This window comes from Tupaia chinensis, unplaced genomic scaffold (genome assembly GCF_000334495.1).
Source record: "Tupaia chinensis unplaced genomic scaffold, TupChi_1.0 Scaffold000042_2, whole genome shotgun sequence".
Taxonomy (NCBI): domain Eukaryota; kingdom Metazoa; phylum Chordata; class Mammalia; order Scandentia; family Tupaiidae; genus Tupaia; species Tupaia belangeri.
In genome coordinates, this window is record NW_006159498.1 from 202,798 (window position 1) to 217,865 (window position 15,068).

The 15,068-nt window shown below is 56.6% G+C and overlaps 2 protein-coding genes across 10 annotated transcripts in view; one reads left to right on the forward strand and one right to left on the reverse strand.

Moving 5' to 3' along the window:
- DNAAF8 (dynein axonemal assembly factor 8) overlaps positions 1–11,047 on the reverse strand; it is a 20,461-nt gene extending 9,414 nt beyond the window's left edge. For 2 of the 7 annotated variants that reach the window (XM_014589174.2, XM_006140724.3), the window contains exons 1-4: positions 10,921–11,047; positions 9,370–9,519; positions 8,102–8,248; positions 4,132–4,614 (exon numbers count right to left, since the gene is read on the reverse strand). In XM_014589174.2, coding sequence (XP_014444660.1) covers positions 4,132–4,614; positions 8,102–8,248; positions 9,370–9,483 — 744 coding nt within the window. In that variant the 5' untranslated portion in view covers positions 9,484–9,519; positions 10,921–11,047. Of the gene's footprint in view, positions 1–4,131; positions 4,615–8,101; positions 8,249–9,369; positions 9,520–10,178; positions 10,693–10,920 lie in introns of those variants that run through there. The other 5 variants (XM_006140726.3, XM_027773099.1, XM_006140725.3 and 2 more) reach the window with 5 other exon arrangements.
- A 148-nt stretch (positions 11,048–11,195) lies between these two features.
- ANKS3 (ankyrin repeat and sterile alpha motif domain containing 3) overlaps positions 11,196–15,068 on the forward strand; it is a 27,165-nt gene continuing 23,292 nt past the window's right edge. For all 3 annotated transcript variants that reach the window (XM_014589181.2, XM_006140727.3, XM_014589186.2), the window contains exons 1-2: positions 11,196–11,393; positions 13,635–13,846. In XM_014589181.2, coding sequence (XP_014444667.1) covers positions 13,680–13,846 — 167 coding nt within the window. In that variant the 5' untranslated portion in view covers positions 11,196–11,393; positions 13,635–13,679. The remainder of the gene's footprint in view (positions 11,394–13,634; positions 13,847–15,068) is intronic.

Below are 15,068 nucleotides of genomic sequence, written 5' to 3' on the forward strand. Positions count from 1 at the left end.
CTGATGTGCTTGATTGAGCCAATGCACAGTGTATTTTGGATGGAAAATTCATTTGTGTGTTGTGATGGTGTAAAGTGAATTAATAAAAAAATAAATAAATAAAAAGAAAAAGAAAAAAAGAAAATTATCCAGAATTTTTTTTTTTTTTAAAGAAAAAAAGGCAGAGAGGGAACTGCCTGGGCACTCACTGCCGCACTGTCACCAAGTCACCTTCTGGGGAGGTGCCCCTGCACTGATGGGGCCCAGCTGTCCCACACTCTGTGGCCTGGAAGGAGCACTGTGTCTCCTCCTGCCCAGAGGACGAGGCGCCCCTCGGGGACCACTGGCTGCCCCACAGACAGAGCACAAGGCTCGTCTGCACCCGGCCTTCCTCCAGCATCTTTCAGAATCCCACTTAACCCTGAGGCTCTGCCCTCCCGCGTGGGGCGCCGTGGCGTGCAGCTCCATCAGGGCTCGCTGGGTACATGAGAACGAGGGCCGTGACGTGGAGGACCACACGGGGCTGCAGCTGGTCCTGTACTGGTCAGTGTGAGGAAGAAATGTGTGCAAAGCCGGCTCAGGGCAGAGGAGGCCTGCCGAAACTGGCCTCGGGGAGCTGCATGTAGTGAGTCTCAGTTAGGTACCCACACCCGTGCCCGAAGGAACCGCTAAAGAACGCAGCTCTTTTTCTTTTAAAAGAGAGATTTTTGCTATATAGTGCGTGCACTTATCAGAGAGAGACAGAAAGACAGAAAGTGAGAAATCATTTCCCAAGGGTGATGGCCACGTGGCAATCCCCTCTCCATTCTTCTCCCTCCCGGGGTTTAGGCAAGCATGCACACGTGCCTGCCCTGAGTTTTAGCCCACTGGATCCAAGACTCAAACAGCGGTCGGCCAAGTGGGAGACCAGTGATGTAACCATTATGCCATGAGCTGGTCCCTCAAGGACACACCTTAGCCAAACCCCGGGTGCCCTGACCGGCTGCCCTGGTTACTGTGCCACCTGCCTTCACTATCCACTGTAACCCCTCCTGCCTGTGGCTACGGTCCTGGGTGGATGACATGTGAGGCGTCCCCGAGCAGATCAGGAACCGGCTGCCCTAGCAAAGCAATGTAGTGAGTTCTTGGGGGAAAGCAAACGGTAGCCATCCTCCTGTGAAAGAAAACCCCTTAGGGAGCCCATCTGCATGAAATGGATTCCAGGAGCCTGGGCTCTGTGCTTACCGGGCAGCTGTTCTCATCCGGTGTGAACCAACGTGGCTTGCTGGACGAGCATGCTCAGACCTCGTTCTAAGGCTGATGTGCGGCTGGACATGTTTATAAACGTGTGCTTGGGGGCAGTGCCTCTGTCCCTCTTCGCAGGAGGTAGGAGTGGGCCTGCTCCGCTGCCCCTTTGTTAATGTTTGCCAGGGACGAGCCTGGTCTGAGACCCCTGCCCCACCGAGACTGGCACGGCAGCATGGCACAGGGACCTGGGACCATGAGCCTAAGGTTCCAGTGGGCCCAGCCCTGACATTGGCCTGTGGAGGGGTAGCTGGAGCCCAGGGAGCTGGGCACTGGCCACATGGCAGGCGGCAGGACCAGGGAGGGGCAGGGCATGGGAGCTGCCTACCTGGAGTGACAGCACTGGTCCTGCATCCCGAGGCTCCTTGGGAGGCGCTTCTGGCCTGGGGTCCGATTCCACAGCTTGGTCACCACAGGCTGGTTCCCTGGCCTCCCAGGTCACCTTCTGGAGGATGTCCTTCTCAATCATTCTCCTCCTCTCACGCCGGAGGGCTCTGAGGCGTTCAGGGTCTCGAGAAGTGGCCCCCAGGGGCTTTGTCTTTAGGTCTTCCTCCTGGTAGGGGAGGGTGGCTTCTCCCTGCAGTCCCCAGGGAGAAGCCTGGGGTCTTTTGGTGTTGAAGGACACACTCTCGGGGTCACCTGCTGGGACCATGCACCTGGGGATCTCGTCAGATACCCTAAGAAAAGAGCCCACCTCACCACAGCCCTCAAGCTGGGAAGGGTCCCTTTCTCCCCGAGAGGCCGAATCCTCTGTCCTTGCTGTCCGTCTGCCCCCAGGCTCGGAGACCACTCCCACAGGCACCAGATCCTGCTAAGAAAATAAGCATCCTGTTAGCCCCCCGAGACAGACACACTGGGGGTGCGCGTACGTGAAATCTCCCATTGTAACGTTTAAGTGGCAGTGGCGGGTCACGGTCAGTCACAGGAGTTACCTCTCCCTCGGTCCACAGCAGACAGGAACTTGTCCCCTCGGCACTCACCCCATCCCCAGCCCCACCCTGGCAGCCTCCACCCTGCTGGCCGCCGTGGATCTGCAGAGTCGAGGTATGTCGTGGGGGTGGAGTCGCACGGGATCTGTCCTGTGTCTGGCTTCTTTCACTGAGCGTGGTGTTTTAGGGCTGGGCCATGTGGTAGCGTGTGCCAGTGCTTCATGTCTCTCTATGGCTGCGTGGACAGACCGCCATGCACGCAGCCATTTTGTCTGTCCATCTGTCGAGGGTCCCCTGCTGTCTCCACCTTGGGGCCATTGTGGACATCTGTGGCTGTGGTGAACACTAGCATTCAAGCTTCAATTTTTAAAAATTTTTGCTATAGGGCATGTGCACTCACTGGAGAGAGACAGAGAGACAGAAAGTGAGAAATCACCCCCCAGGGGAGATAGCCATGCCACAATTTCTCCATTGTCCTCTTGAGATTTTGGGGCACACACGTCCATGTGCCCAGCGTGATCTTCAAGACACCAGATCCAGGACTAGAACCAGAGTCAGCTACGAGGGACTCCAACACCTTAACTATCATGTTACCTGCTGACTCCCAAAATTGAATTTATTTAAATTTTTATAGTTTTGCCATAGGGTGCATGTACCTACCAGAGAAGGGCAGAGAGACAGAGAGAGTTAGAGAGGGAAAGTGAAAAATCATGCCACAGTTCCTCCTCCATTCTGGGATTTGGGTCATGCACACACATGCACCTGGTGTGTTTTTCAAGCCACTGAGCCCAGAACTCCACAGATGGCCATGTGAGATCCAGTGCCTTAACCTCCACGCCACCTGCTGGCTCAAATTAATTTTTTTCTTTTACTTTAGGGAATTTCATGGGGTTTCTCCTAGCACTTCACAATTTTCAGGAAAGGGAGTGGTTGAAGAGTTGTCCTTCCTCTTGAATTTATTTCTTTTCTTTCTTTCTTTTTTTCTTTTGTGCTAGAGGGTGCACGTGCTTGCCAGAGAGAGAGAGGAAAAAGCAACCCCCATGGGGAATGGTCATGCTGCAACCCCTTCTCCTCCATTCTCCTTCCTCCGGAGATTTTGAGCACGCACACACACGTCTGGCATATTTTTCAAGCTGCAGGACCCGGGACTCAAACCATCAGGCTACAGAGCCGGCCAGGCACTTGAGTTTCTGTGCTGTAGAACAGGCTATGTCTAGCTCTAAAGTTCAGTCTGAAAGAATTTTTTTAAAAAGAATTATTTTACCTAACTTTACTTATTTTTATTTTAAACATAGAGGGACAGAGTGAGAGAGGGAGAGTGAGAAAGCAAGTTGACAGGCCTGGGACTTGAACCATGGTCGGCCATGTGGGAGTCCAGCACCCTTACCACCACTCCACCCCGGTCACCAGTCTGAAACAATTATGGAGCAGCTCAGCGGGAACCGGCAGGCACAATCAGCTTCAGGGACGTGCTCGGCGCTCAGCTGCGCCTGATGGAGAACCTGCAGACCATATCCATGAACGTGAGACCGTCCTGGAGAGCCCCCGTCATGGTGTGGCACGGCCTAATTCAACACGAGCGGCAGGGAAGGTATTGTTACGGCAAGAGCGCCGTGTGTACACGGTCGGGAACAGCCGCAGTTGCTGGTCAGCACTTCCCTTGTTCCTGGACGGCATGAACGACCTGACCAGTTCACAGTCCCTCTAACCGTGGCCACCTTTCAGACGAGGCAACTGAGGCGCAGATGTTGAGCGTGCTGTCTACGGCCACGCAGCTATGAGGAGCGGACAAGATGAAACTAGGACTCCGTAACTCCAAAGCAGGCCCATTGCCTTCAGCAGAAGTCCCCATTCCAGATTATCAGGATGAAAAGGACGGGGCCCTGGCCACATGGCAGGCGGCAGGACCAGGGAGGGGCAGGGCATGGGAGCTGCCTACCTGGAGTGACAGCACTGGTCCTGCATCCCGAGGCTCCTTGGGAGGCGCTTCTGGCCTGGGGTCCGATTCCACAGCTTGGTCACCACAGGCTGGTTCCCTGGCCTCCCAGGTCACCTTCTGGAGGATGTCCTTCTCAATCATTCTCCTCCTCTCACGCCGGAGGGCTCTGAGGCGTTCAGGGTCTCGAGAAGTGGCCCCCAGGGGCTTTGTCTTTAGGTCTTCCTCCTGGTAGGGGAGGGTGGCTTCTCCCTGCAGTCCCCAGGGAGAAGCCTGGGGTCTTTTGGTGTTGAAGGACACACTCTCGGGGTCACCTGCTGGGACCATGCACCTGGGGATCTCGTCAGATACCCTAAGAAAAGAGCCCACCTCACCACAGCCCTCAAGCTGGGAAGGGTCCCTTTCTCCCCGAGAGGCCGAATCCTCTGTCCTTGCTGTCCGTCTGCCCCCAGGCTCGGAGACCACTCCCACAGGCACCAGATCCTGCTGAGAAAATAAGCATCCTGTTAGCCCCCCGAGACAGACACACTGGGGGTGCGCGTACGTGAAATCTCCCATTGTAACGTTTAAGTGGCAGTGGCGGGTCACGGTCAGTCACAGGAGTTACCTCTCCCTCGGTCCACAGCAGACAGGAACTTGTCCCCTCGGCACTCACCCCATCCCCAGCCCCACCCTGGCAGCCTCCACCCTGCTGGCCGCCGTGGATCAGGACCGTGTCCCCTCGGCCCTCCCCCCATCCCCAGCCCCCCCCTGGCAGCCTCCACCCTGCTGGCCGCCGTGGATCTGCAGAGTCGAGGTATGTCGTGGGGGTGGAGTCGCACGGGATCTGTCCTGTGTCTGGCTTCTTTCAATGAGCGTGGTGTTTTAGGGCTGGGCCATGTGGTAGCGTGTGCCAGTGCTTCATGTCTCTCTATGGCTGCGTGGACAGACCGCCATGCACGCAGCCATTTTGTCTGTCCATCTGTCGAGGGTCCCCTGCTGTCTCCACCTTGGGGCCATTGTGGACATCTGTGGCTGTGGTGAACACTAGCATTCAAGCTTCAATTTTTTAAAATTTTTGCTATAGGGCATGTGCACTCACTGGAGAGAGACAGAGAGACAGAAAGTGAGAAATCACCCCCCAGGGGAGATAGCCATGCCACAATTTCTCCATTGTCCTCTTGAGATTTTGGGGCACACACGTCCATGTGCCCAGCGTGATCTTCAAGACACCAGATCCAGGACTAGAACCAGAGTCAGCTACGAGGGACTCCAACACCTTAACTATCATGTTACCTGCTGACTCCCAAAATTGAATTTATTTAAATTTTTATAGTTTTGCCATAGGGTGCATGTACCTACCAGAGAAGGGCAGAGAGACAGAGAGAGTTAGAGAGGGAAAGTGAAAAATCATGCCACAGTTCCTCCTCCATTCTGGGATTTGGGTCATGCACACACATGCACCTGGTGTGTTTTTCAAGCCACTGAGCCCAGAACTCCACAGATGGCCATGTGAGATCCAGTGCCTTAACCTCCACGCCACCTGCTGGCTCAAATTAATTTTTTTCTTTTACTTTAGGGAATTTCATGGGGTTTCTCCTAGCACTTCACAATTTTCAGGAAAGGGAGTGGTTGAAGAGTTGTCCTTCCTCTTGAATTTATTTCTTTTCTTTCTTTCTTTTTTTCTTTTGTGCTAGAGGGTGCACGTGCTTGCCAGAGAGAGAGAGGAAAAAGCAACCCCCATGGGGAATGGTCATGCTGCAACCCCTTCTCCTCCATTCTCCTTCCTCCGGAGATTTTGAGCACGCACACACACGTCTGGCATATTTTTCAAGCTGCAGGACCCGGGACTCAAACCATCAGGCTACAGAGCCGGCCAGGCACTTGAGTTTCTGTGCTGTAGAACAGGCTATGTCTAGCTCTAAAGTTCAGTCTGAAAGAATTTTTTTAAAAAGAATTATTTTACCTAACTTTACTTATTTTTATTTTAAACATAGAGGGACAGAGTGAGAGAGGGAGAGTGAGAAAGCAAGTTGACAGGCCTGGGACTTGAACCATGGTCGGCCATGTGGGAGTCCAGCACCCTTACCACCACTCCACCCCGGTCACCAGTCTGAAACAATTATGGAGCAGCTCAGCGGGAACCGGCAGGCACAATCAGCTTCAGGGACGTGCTCGGCGCTCAGCTGCGCCTGATGGAGAACCTGCAGACCATATCCATGAACGTGAGACCGTCCTGGAGAGCCCCCGTCATGGTGTGGCACGGCCTAATTCAACACGAGCGGCAGGGAAGGTATTGTTACGGCAAGAGCGCCGTGTGTACACGGTCGGGAACAGCCGCAGTTGCTGGTCAGCACTTCCCTTGTTCCTGGACGGCATGAACGACCTGACCAGTTCACAGTCCCTCTAACCGTGGCCACCTTTCAGACGAGGCAACTGAGGCGCAGATGTTGAGCGTGCTGTCTACGGCCACGCAGCTATGAGGAGCGGACAAGATGAAACTAGGACTCCGTAACTCCAAAGCAGGCCCATTGCCTTCAGCAGAAGTCCCCATTCCAGATTATCAGGATGAAAAGGAAATCACGCAGAAGAGTTGCCAAAGTAGTGGTAGAAATGGGGACCAGCAGTTAGCGAGCGTAATGGCTATGTCGCTAGACCCCCACATAGTCGACTGTGGTTCAAGTCTCAGACCCAGTGGCTTAAACTCACACCAGTGCGTGTGCATATGTGCCCAAGATCCTGAGAGAATGGAGGAGAAGTGATTGTGGCATGGCCATCCCCCCTGAGGGGTGCTTTTTCGCTTTCTGTCTCTCTGTCTCTGTCTTCCTGGCGAGTGCACACGCCCTGTAACAAAAACCTCTCCCCCCCCCAAAAAAAAAAAAGAAATGAAGAAAATACAAAGTCACATGGAAGTTGTAATCCCAACAAGCCATGGATGTTGGCAGCCTTGGAACTTTCTCCCATTCGGGGCTATTTCAGGCTTTCTTCTAGGCCTGGTTGGACTGGTGGGCGATTTGCTGGGTGTGTCGCAGCGGTGGGTAAGGGGCTTGTCCTGGTCTGTGAGACAGTCCAGTCTCAGCACTCCTGCACCTGTTCTTGTCACTGTTGGTACACAGAACTGCGCTGAGGGAGGGGACTTGAGCCAGGTGCCTTCTGGAGTCTGTACCCTGCCCTGCGAGGCCTCTTCAGTGTTTTCACTGGGAACAGGACACTGAGCCACAACGGGAGACAGGTGGACAGGTTTACCCTATGGGGCCTGCCCGGCGATGGGGTGGGTCTGCTCATAAAGCAGCATTCATCCTAAACACGAGCCACTGACCAGATGGTGTCTGGTCTTGGCTGGAGCCCTGGATCACTGACAGCGGGCAGTGACTGCAGCTAAGGACCTACTGAGTGGGGCACCGTGTGCTCATGAGCCCTCCTGCAGGGCGCCAGCTTGTGCGTTTGCTCAGACGTTCAGGAGCCCCTTCTTCCCTCGGACTCCCCTCTGCAGCCTTCCACTCAACCAAGGCTCAGGCAGTTCCTGGTCATGAATCACAGGCTCAGTGCCTGGGTGTCGTGAAGAGCTAGGTAGCCACACAGACAGCTGGGTTAGGGGGACCCATTTATGACAGACAAGCAGTTGTGACAAGGGCTGGTAGTTCAAAGTGCTTTGGCAGAAAATAGCACAAGAGTGGTCAGGAGGAAGAGCAGGGCAAAATCAGACAGGAAGACCAGGCCCTCACCTCTCACCCTAAGTGTGCTGGGCTCCCTGGGAAAGGGAGGTGCAGAGTGGTGAGAGTGGATACCTGGACACCAGGGCTGGACCTGGGGACAGGAGGACTGGGTGTTGCAAAGATGCTAGACCCGGGGTTTAACCGTGTAGGCCACACTGCGGCTTAGAGTCTGCTGAGCCATGGACACGTGTACAAACACACACACAAACACACGCATTTACCCTTCTGCCTGCAGGGTGCCAGACTTAGTGGGTCCCCAAGGCCTCTGTCTCACGAACCTCAGGAGGAATCCCTTCAGCCTCAGTGACCCAGGTCCCCAAGTCGTTGCCGCTGGCAGGGTCTTCAGCGAGCTCCTCTGACAGGTCCGGAATCAGGAGGGTTTGACTGCGCTGGAAGATGAACGGCTCCTCTTCCCCGCAGTCTGACTACAGGCAAATGCCAGGCCTTGGGGTTACACGGCAGCAGCAGAGCCAGGCCCTGGCCTTCCCCACGCTCCACCCTTCCTTCTACCCGAGCCTGCTCAGCCTGTGGCTCCAACCACTTGGGAGTCTCTGTTCTGTGCCCCAGGGCCCCACCTGCGCTATGACCCTCCGCCAGTTGGAAGTGGGCTCAGCAGCTCCACCTTGTAGGGGCAAGTTCTGGGCACCAGTGCCCAAGTACCTGCCACACCTGAGCCCCCACATGGAGCTGGCGCTCTCACACTGTGTGGTCCTGGGGAACAGGGCAGTGAGGGGTATCCGAACTAGACTCTAGCCCACCCCTGCCCCGTAACCTTGAGTCATCACTTAGCTACAAGACGCCTGGATTTGCCTCCTGTCAGGGGGCTGTACCCACCTGCCCACCTCAGGGATGTTCTGAAGATGGGGCATAGGCTGCAGGAGCGAGCTGCTCTGAGCACTGTGACACGGGGGTTGCCTGGTCTGCTCCTCAGCCTCATTGCCTGGGTGACCCCTGAGGTCCCAGAGCCGTAGCCTTCACCTTTGCAGGTACCCACGTAGGACCCAGCCTGTTACTTCCAAAACTCCGTGCCCTTTCTCTAAATACCCAGTGCCAACCAGCACACCAAGGTGCCCTGCCCAGGCGGCAGTGCAGGTCGCTGTCCAGTCTAACACGGTGCCTGTGACTATGTTGCTGAGCTTCCTCTGCGGCCATCTCAGTGACCCTGGGCCAGGACTGGCCTATCATGGTGCACTAGAACAGGGAGCGCTCAGTGGTGGTTCTGGCCCTGGCCCGGCAGAGCACTGCGAGCAGCATAGCAGCTGGGAGCGCAGGCACCAGCATGGAGCCCACTGGCTCAGCCCAACCCGAAGTGGCGGGAGGGTGCAGGGAAGCAGTGCGTGTGCTCAGAGTGGAATTAAATGCAGAGAAAGGGAAGGAAGGAGTAGGAGCCCAGAAAACCCGGCTTTAAGCATGACCAAGTGACCCAGAGTGAAAGGCCACAACCACACCGTCAGAGGGTCTGCAGGGAGGCTGCTCCAGGCCGTCTGCCAGTGTCCTGCCTGCCATGGGAAGGGACACGCGGCCTAGAGCAGAAGTGCCTTCTCACCAAGGAGGAGTCTGAGTCGATAGATGGCAGCTGGTCTCGGACAGCCTCCAGGATGGCGTCCCACCCTGGCTGGGAGGCCCAGGGAGCGCTCACGTCTTTGTCTTCGGCTGCCATGGGGGCCCAGGCTCATGGATGCCACCTCAGTGTGCCCTGCAGAACATACGGGTGAGGTTAGTGTCCAGGAAGCCCTGGGCCAGGAGATCGTGGGCTGCCTGGTCAAAGCCCCTACTAGCCCAGGGAGATGAAAATGGACTTGCAGAACTCTACCTCCCACCCGTTTCCTTCTAGTTCATTCTGCAAGTTCTTCTTACTGAGTGCCAGGTACTGTGAGTGTGCACCTATGGCACAGGACAGCACATGTAGGCTGCTATGCGTGCTTGAACATACATGTATTGATAGTCACACACGTGCACAATATGTAGATATATATGACCCACGGATTATACATGTATATGCTATATAATATATAGGCTATATAATGACCTGTGTAAAACATACATACTATATAACTCCCATACAGTTTGGATACTATCATCTCTATACCTAGGCTCAGAGCAGTCAGTAAATGGCAAAGACAGAATTTGAAGCCAGGGGGTTTCAAGTCCTGCCGCTCGTTACAGCCCCTTACAAAGGAATAGACAAGAGATTCTGGAGTGTTTTTTTTTTTGGAGTTGCCATTCCAACTAGCCCCTTATACCAGACCCCAGACTAGACTCCCTTTTCTCCCGACCCCTTTGGATCCTAGAGTTTAAAGGAAATGTCCCATTCCTCTGGAGCCAGGGGGCTGTAGGGACATAAGGCGATGGTACTTTAGAGTCGAGGCCTGCAGAAAGGCACAGCCCCGGGGCCGGGGCTCTGCAGCTGCGAAGACGTAAGTGGGCTTCCAGCTTCTGTTCTCTTGGGATGAGGAAAGGTGTTCAGTGCATCCTGAACAAGGAGCAGCCCGATGGGACGGAACTGGGGCGCACGCGGGGGTGTACCGGGGCTGTGCTTGGCAATTCCGGGCACAGTATTTCACAGGGTTAGGGTTAGGATTCCAACAGAATCACCGAAGTGAAGGGGCCGCTAGAGACTCCGACGAGTTCTTCAGGGCACAAGGCAATGGAGGAGGCAAGGCGTTCTCGACAGAGGCACGAGCGTGCACAGCGGCGCACAGGAGTGAGAAGCGTCCCAGTGAGAGCAGGAAGGTGTCAGCGGCTGGCCCCTCGGTGAAAACGAGCCAGCCAGCGTAGGAGCTGGGCTCTCGCAGCAGGCCAGACTAGTCGCCGCGGGCCTCTGCTGAGTCCGGACCTCGGCTGCAAGTCAGTTTCTGGGCTTCAGCCGTTTAGCTTTCGGGCCGTGACGCCTTTCCGCCCGCCCCCTGCCCCGCCTGCCGAGAGGTTGGTATGGCAACCAGACGCCAACGGCCTCCCCTGTAGTGTCTAAATATTCTAAGGCCGGGAAACTCCACCGCGGGTCGCCCTTCCTCCCACGCACCCCGACCCCTGTTTTCCCCGCCCGACACCCCCTGACCTGGCGCTCTGCAGCAGCGGCAGACTCGAGGCCACTCACCTCCGCCCGTCTGCCTCCCTCCCTGCGCGGTCCCGACAGGACTACGCAGCCGAGCCCGTCAGGTCTCGATCGCTCCTTGGACTGAAGCGCCACTACCGAGGCCGGCAGGCCCTGCGGAGCCCTTCCCCCCCCCCAGCTCCCCCGGCGGGACGGGGCGCGGCCTGCCTCTCTTGCAACAGGATTGGTTATAGGGGCCAGGGAGGGGCGGGGCAAGGGGAAGCCCTCCTGCTCATTGGCTGTCGCGGCCGTCACACAGCGAGCTGGGCGAGCTGACCGGAAGGACCGGGTGCTGGATAGGCGAATTCCACGGCTTCGGGGAGCTGCCCCGGCGTGGACCCACGAGCGTCCCGGCGTGCTCCGCGCCCTCCCGCAATTATTTCCGGGGCGAGAGCCGGGCACTGTGGCGGTGGTGGCGGCGGCGGCCCGGCGAGGAGCTGGGCGGCCTGCGGCCGGAGGCCCGAGGCCCAGCGCAGGTAGGCTCTGAGAGACCGGGTCCCGCCGGGAACCGGCACCTGCTGCCCGCCTGGGCCCGGCGCGCTCGCCGCGTGAGTTGGTGCCCTGAGCCTTCGCCTCTGGCGGCGGAGTGGGCACAGCGACGCCCGTGCGCAGCAGGGTCCCAGGGAGGGCGACGAACGGCGTGGCCCGAGCGAGCTCAGCGCTCCGCGGTCCGCGCTGCAGATGGCCGGTGGCCCTGAGCCCGCCGGCGGCAGCGGGTGCCCTGGGGACTGACAGACGCCCTCCCCGTAGGCGTGGCAGTCGCGGCCAGCACCAGGAGCTTGTTTAGTTCAGTGTTCTATCTGGAAGGGACAGACTCTCAGCTTGGTACAGAGTGGTCAGAACTAAAAGGCAGAGTGAGCATGAAAGGGCCGGCCCCGGTGCGGTTCCTGACGCTACCGTGCGGAAGCCAGCTGGGTAGAAACTTCCTTCGAGTTGGGGCATGTGCGTGGCAGCGCGTCCATTCGTTCAGAACTAGTCCCCCTCATTGGGACCGGCCGCCAAGTGACAGGGTGGTACAGGACATCGCAATTACCGGGTAGTCCCCTGGCATCCGAGTTCTTCCTCCACGGGCTCCCTGAGGCCACCTGGTTCTGGTGGACCCTCAGCTTTGGGGTATCAGATCCGAGAGTGAACTTGGCTCTGACCTTGGAGGAACCGTGGAGTAGAGGAGACACACCCAGAGCAGGCTTGACGGATGCCTCGGAAGAAGCTCTGCGCTGGCTCCAGGGCATCTGGATTGTCCCCCGCGGGGCTCAGAGGGTCAGCACAGTTCAGGGTGGGGGTGTCCCCAGCCAAGTGGCGGCTGGACAGTCTCAGGCTCTGCCCGTAAAAAGAGGGCGTTGTGCTGAACTTGTTACTCACAGCCCCACGGTCTTGTAACGTCCATGTCCTTCAGACTGGTGGCCTGCCCGTTCCGTCATCTCGGCTGTCACCTGGGTGTCAGAAGCGTTCTCTGGCAGACGCGGCATAGCTGCATCTGTGCATTAGCGTGTCTTTAAGCCTCCTTGTTTTCTTCTCCTACACTTCCTTTCCTGCACTTGCTTTCTGTCACTCCTGCACCCAAGAATTCTCCTAGGAAGCTGATGGCTTTGATTTGGGTAGGGTTCCCTGAATAAAGGACTCTCATCACAGACTCAGGCTGGTGCGAGAAGGTGTCACCCCACTCACTGTATGCCCGTCCTCTTCCCCCTCTCATAGGCCGTCAGTGTTTGCTGAGCGCCACTGGTCACATCCTACTTAGTCTCCTACGGGCTTTCTTGCCATTTTTTCCCCCAAAAAGTTTACATTTAAAATAAACGTATAGTAAAATGCACACGGTTTGGTGTCTAGGGCTCCAAGTCTGATAAACTCATGGGGTCGTGTATCTGTCACCCCAGCCAAGAAATAGGATGGGTCCATCACCCCAGATACCCTCTTGCTTTCCCTTTGGGGTCCTGCCTAGCCGTGGTACACTGACCGGTCCTGCCACCTTCAGGCTTGTCTTTTCCAGAATGTCCTGTAAGTGGGGCCACACTGTGGGGAGCCTTGTAAGTCTGGCCTGGTCCACTTGCGTTTATCTGCTGTCGGCTTTTTGTGTGTTGCTGTGTAGCATTCTGCTGTGTGGAGGTGCCTATTCTTCATGCGTTTTAAAAGTAGCCTTCTAGGGGGCCGGCAGGTGGCATGGTGGTTAAGGGTGCTGGACTTCCATATGGCTCCCCGAGGTTTGAGTCCTGGACCTGGCGGCTTGCTTTCTCACTTTCCTTCTCTTTCTCTCTCTCATATACTCTGCCCCCTTCTAGTCAAATTTAAATGAATAAATAAAATAAAATAATTCTTTAAAAAAATAGCCTTCTGAAATGTCATGTCTCATGGATAATGTGGTTGGAGATGCTACAAAAGCAGCTAAATTTCAATCTATCCCTAGGTCCAGGGTTATCTCCCGTCACTCCCAGGGGCTGGTCGGACACAGGACCCAGTTAGCACTTTCCTGCCCACCCACGAGACTCTCAGGCTCCTGGAGTCGCTGGATCTGGGCCTGTGGCTCAAAGAAGGAGCGTGCGTGTGTGTGTGTGTGTGTACGTTGTAGTCAGCGCTCATGGCCCCTCTCTTCAGCGGTCCAGAAACCAGGGGAGTGTGGCCAAGCTGGCCCTGGGTTGACTGTATTGGGCAGAGCTGATAGGGTAGTGTCACACAGCCATCCGTGGGCAGCGGCCTGACCAGCACATTTCATTCCCCAGAACAACCGGGAAGGAACGCCTGTCCCCTGGCCGCCTGCCACCGCGATGTCCGAGCTCAGTGACGAAGCCAGCGAGCCGGAGCTCCTGAACCGCAGCCTGTCCATGTGGCACGGGCCGGGCACACAGCTCAGCCGGGACCTGGACGTGCCCCTGGACCTTCACACAGCCGCGTCCATCGGCCAGTACGAGGTGGTGAAGGAGTGCGTGCAGCGGTGAGCGGGGTTGGGGAGCGGCCCTCCTTCTCAGAGCCCACAGGACAGGGCTGCCCGCCTTTACTACCTGTGGTTCGGTTGGCCCCTGGCCCCAGCAGCCGCTGATAATGGCGAATGCAGCACACCAACAAAGAAGGCAGAAAAAGACGGCCTAGATGCACACATAGGTGCACACGGTGACTCACAGCCCCTTAGCCAGAGGGATTTCATGGTTTTCACTGATTGCATGGAAATAGAGAGAGAAGGTCATGCCTTCTCTGCCCGCAGGGTCCTTCTCCTGTCTCCCGTGCTCCCCCCTCTGGCTTTAGCCTGCTCTGGGGCACGGCCTCCTGTCTCACTAACCCATATATGAATGTCAAGTCCCAACACGAAAGCCTGGCCTGGCCGGCGGCTGTGTCTTGCTCGTGGTAGAGTGCAGCTCTGTGCCGTTTCTGGACAAGTCCAAGTGCACTCAGTCAAGGGTGAGCTGTAGCGTCCCCTACCAGGTGGCCGGGAGGGGCAGCTGGGTGTGCAGTCAGCCCTTCCCCCTCACAGGGTCACCAGAACCCTCCTTACAATTCTGCTCCTTGGGAATTCTCAGGCCCTGAGCCTTGAGTGTCCTGTTAAAGCCCAGATGGCTCCTGCAGCAGAGGAGGGGCAGGGACCTGACACCAGCTGGGACGAGGCTTGCTCACAGCAAGTGCTTGCTGGGGCCCAAGGGTGGTGGAGGCATCAGAAGGGGGTGCTGGGGCACAGAGGGAGGTGGGGGAGCCTCAGAGAGGCAGGCTCTGGAGGGAGCAGAATGCTGCAGCAGGGAAGACTATGTGAGGACCGCGGCCATGCCAGCTGATCACGACCTCAGGCAGCTCCTGCAGCCCACCAGCCCGGCTGCTGCTGCTGCTTTCGTGGGATCAGAACCTTCCAGAGGCCGCCTGGGCATGCCGCCTGAAGACAGTAGGCGATGCCAGGGAATGAGGACAGTTGCCTAGTGCAGTTTCACTTGTGTGTTCCACAAGAGGCGTGTGCCAGGTGGTTGTTTCTGTCACTGGAGGCGCAGACCTTGAAAGGGAAAAAGCCTATGGGACCCACATTTTTTTTTTCCTGTGGGAAGATAAATTTCTAGAATTTTACTGGAAATCAGTGAGAAAGGCAGGATTCTTTGGTCATAGATTTCGCTCTCTCTCTCTCTCTCTCTCTCTCTTTTTTTTTTTTTTTTTGGGGGGTTTTTTGTAATGGGGGGGGG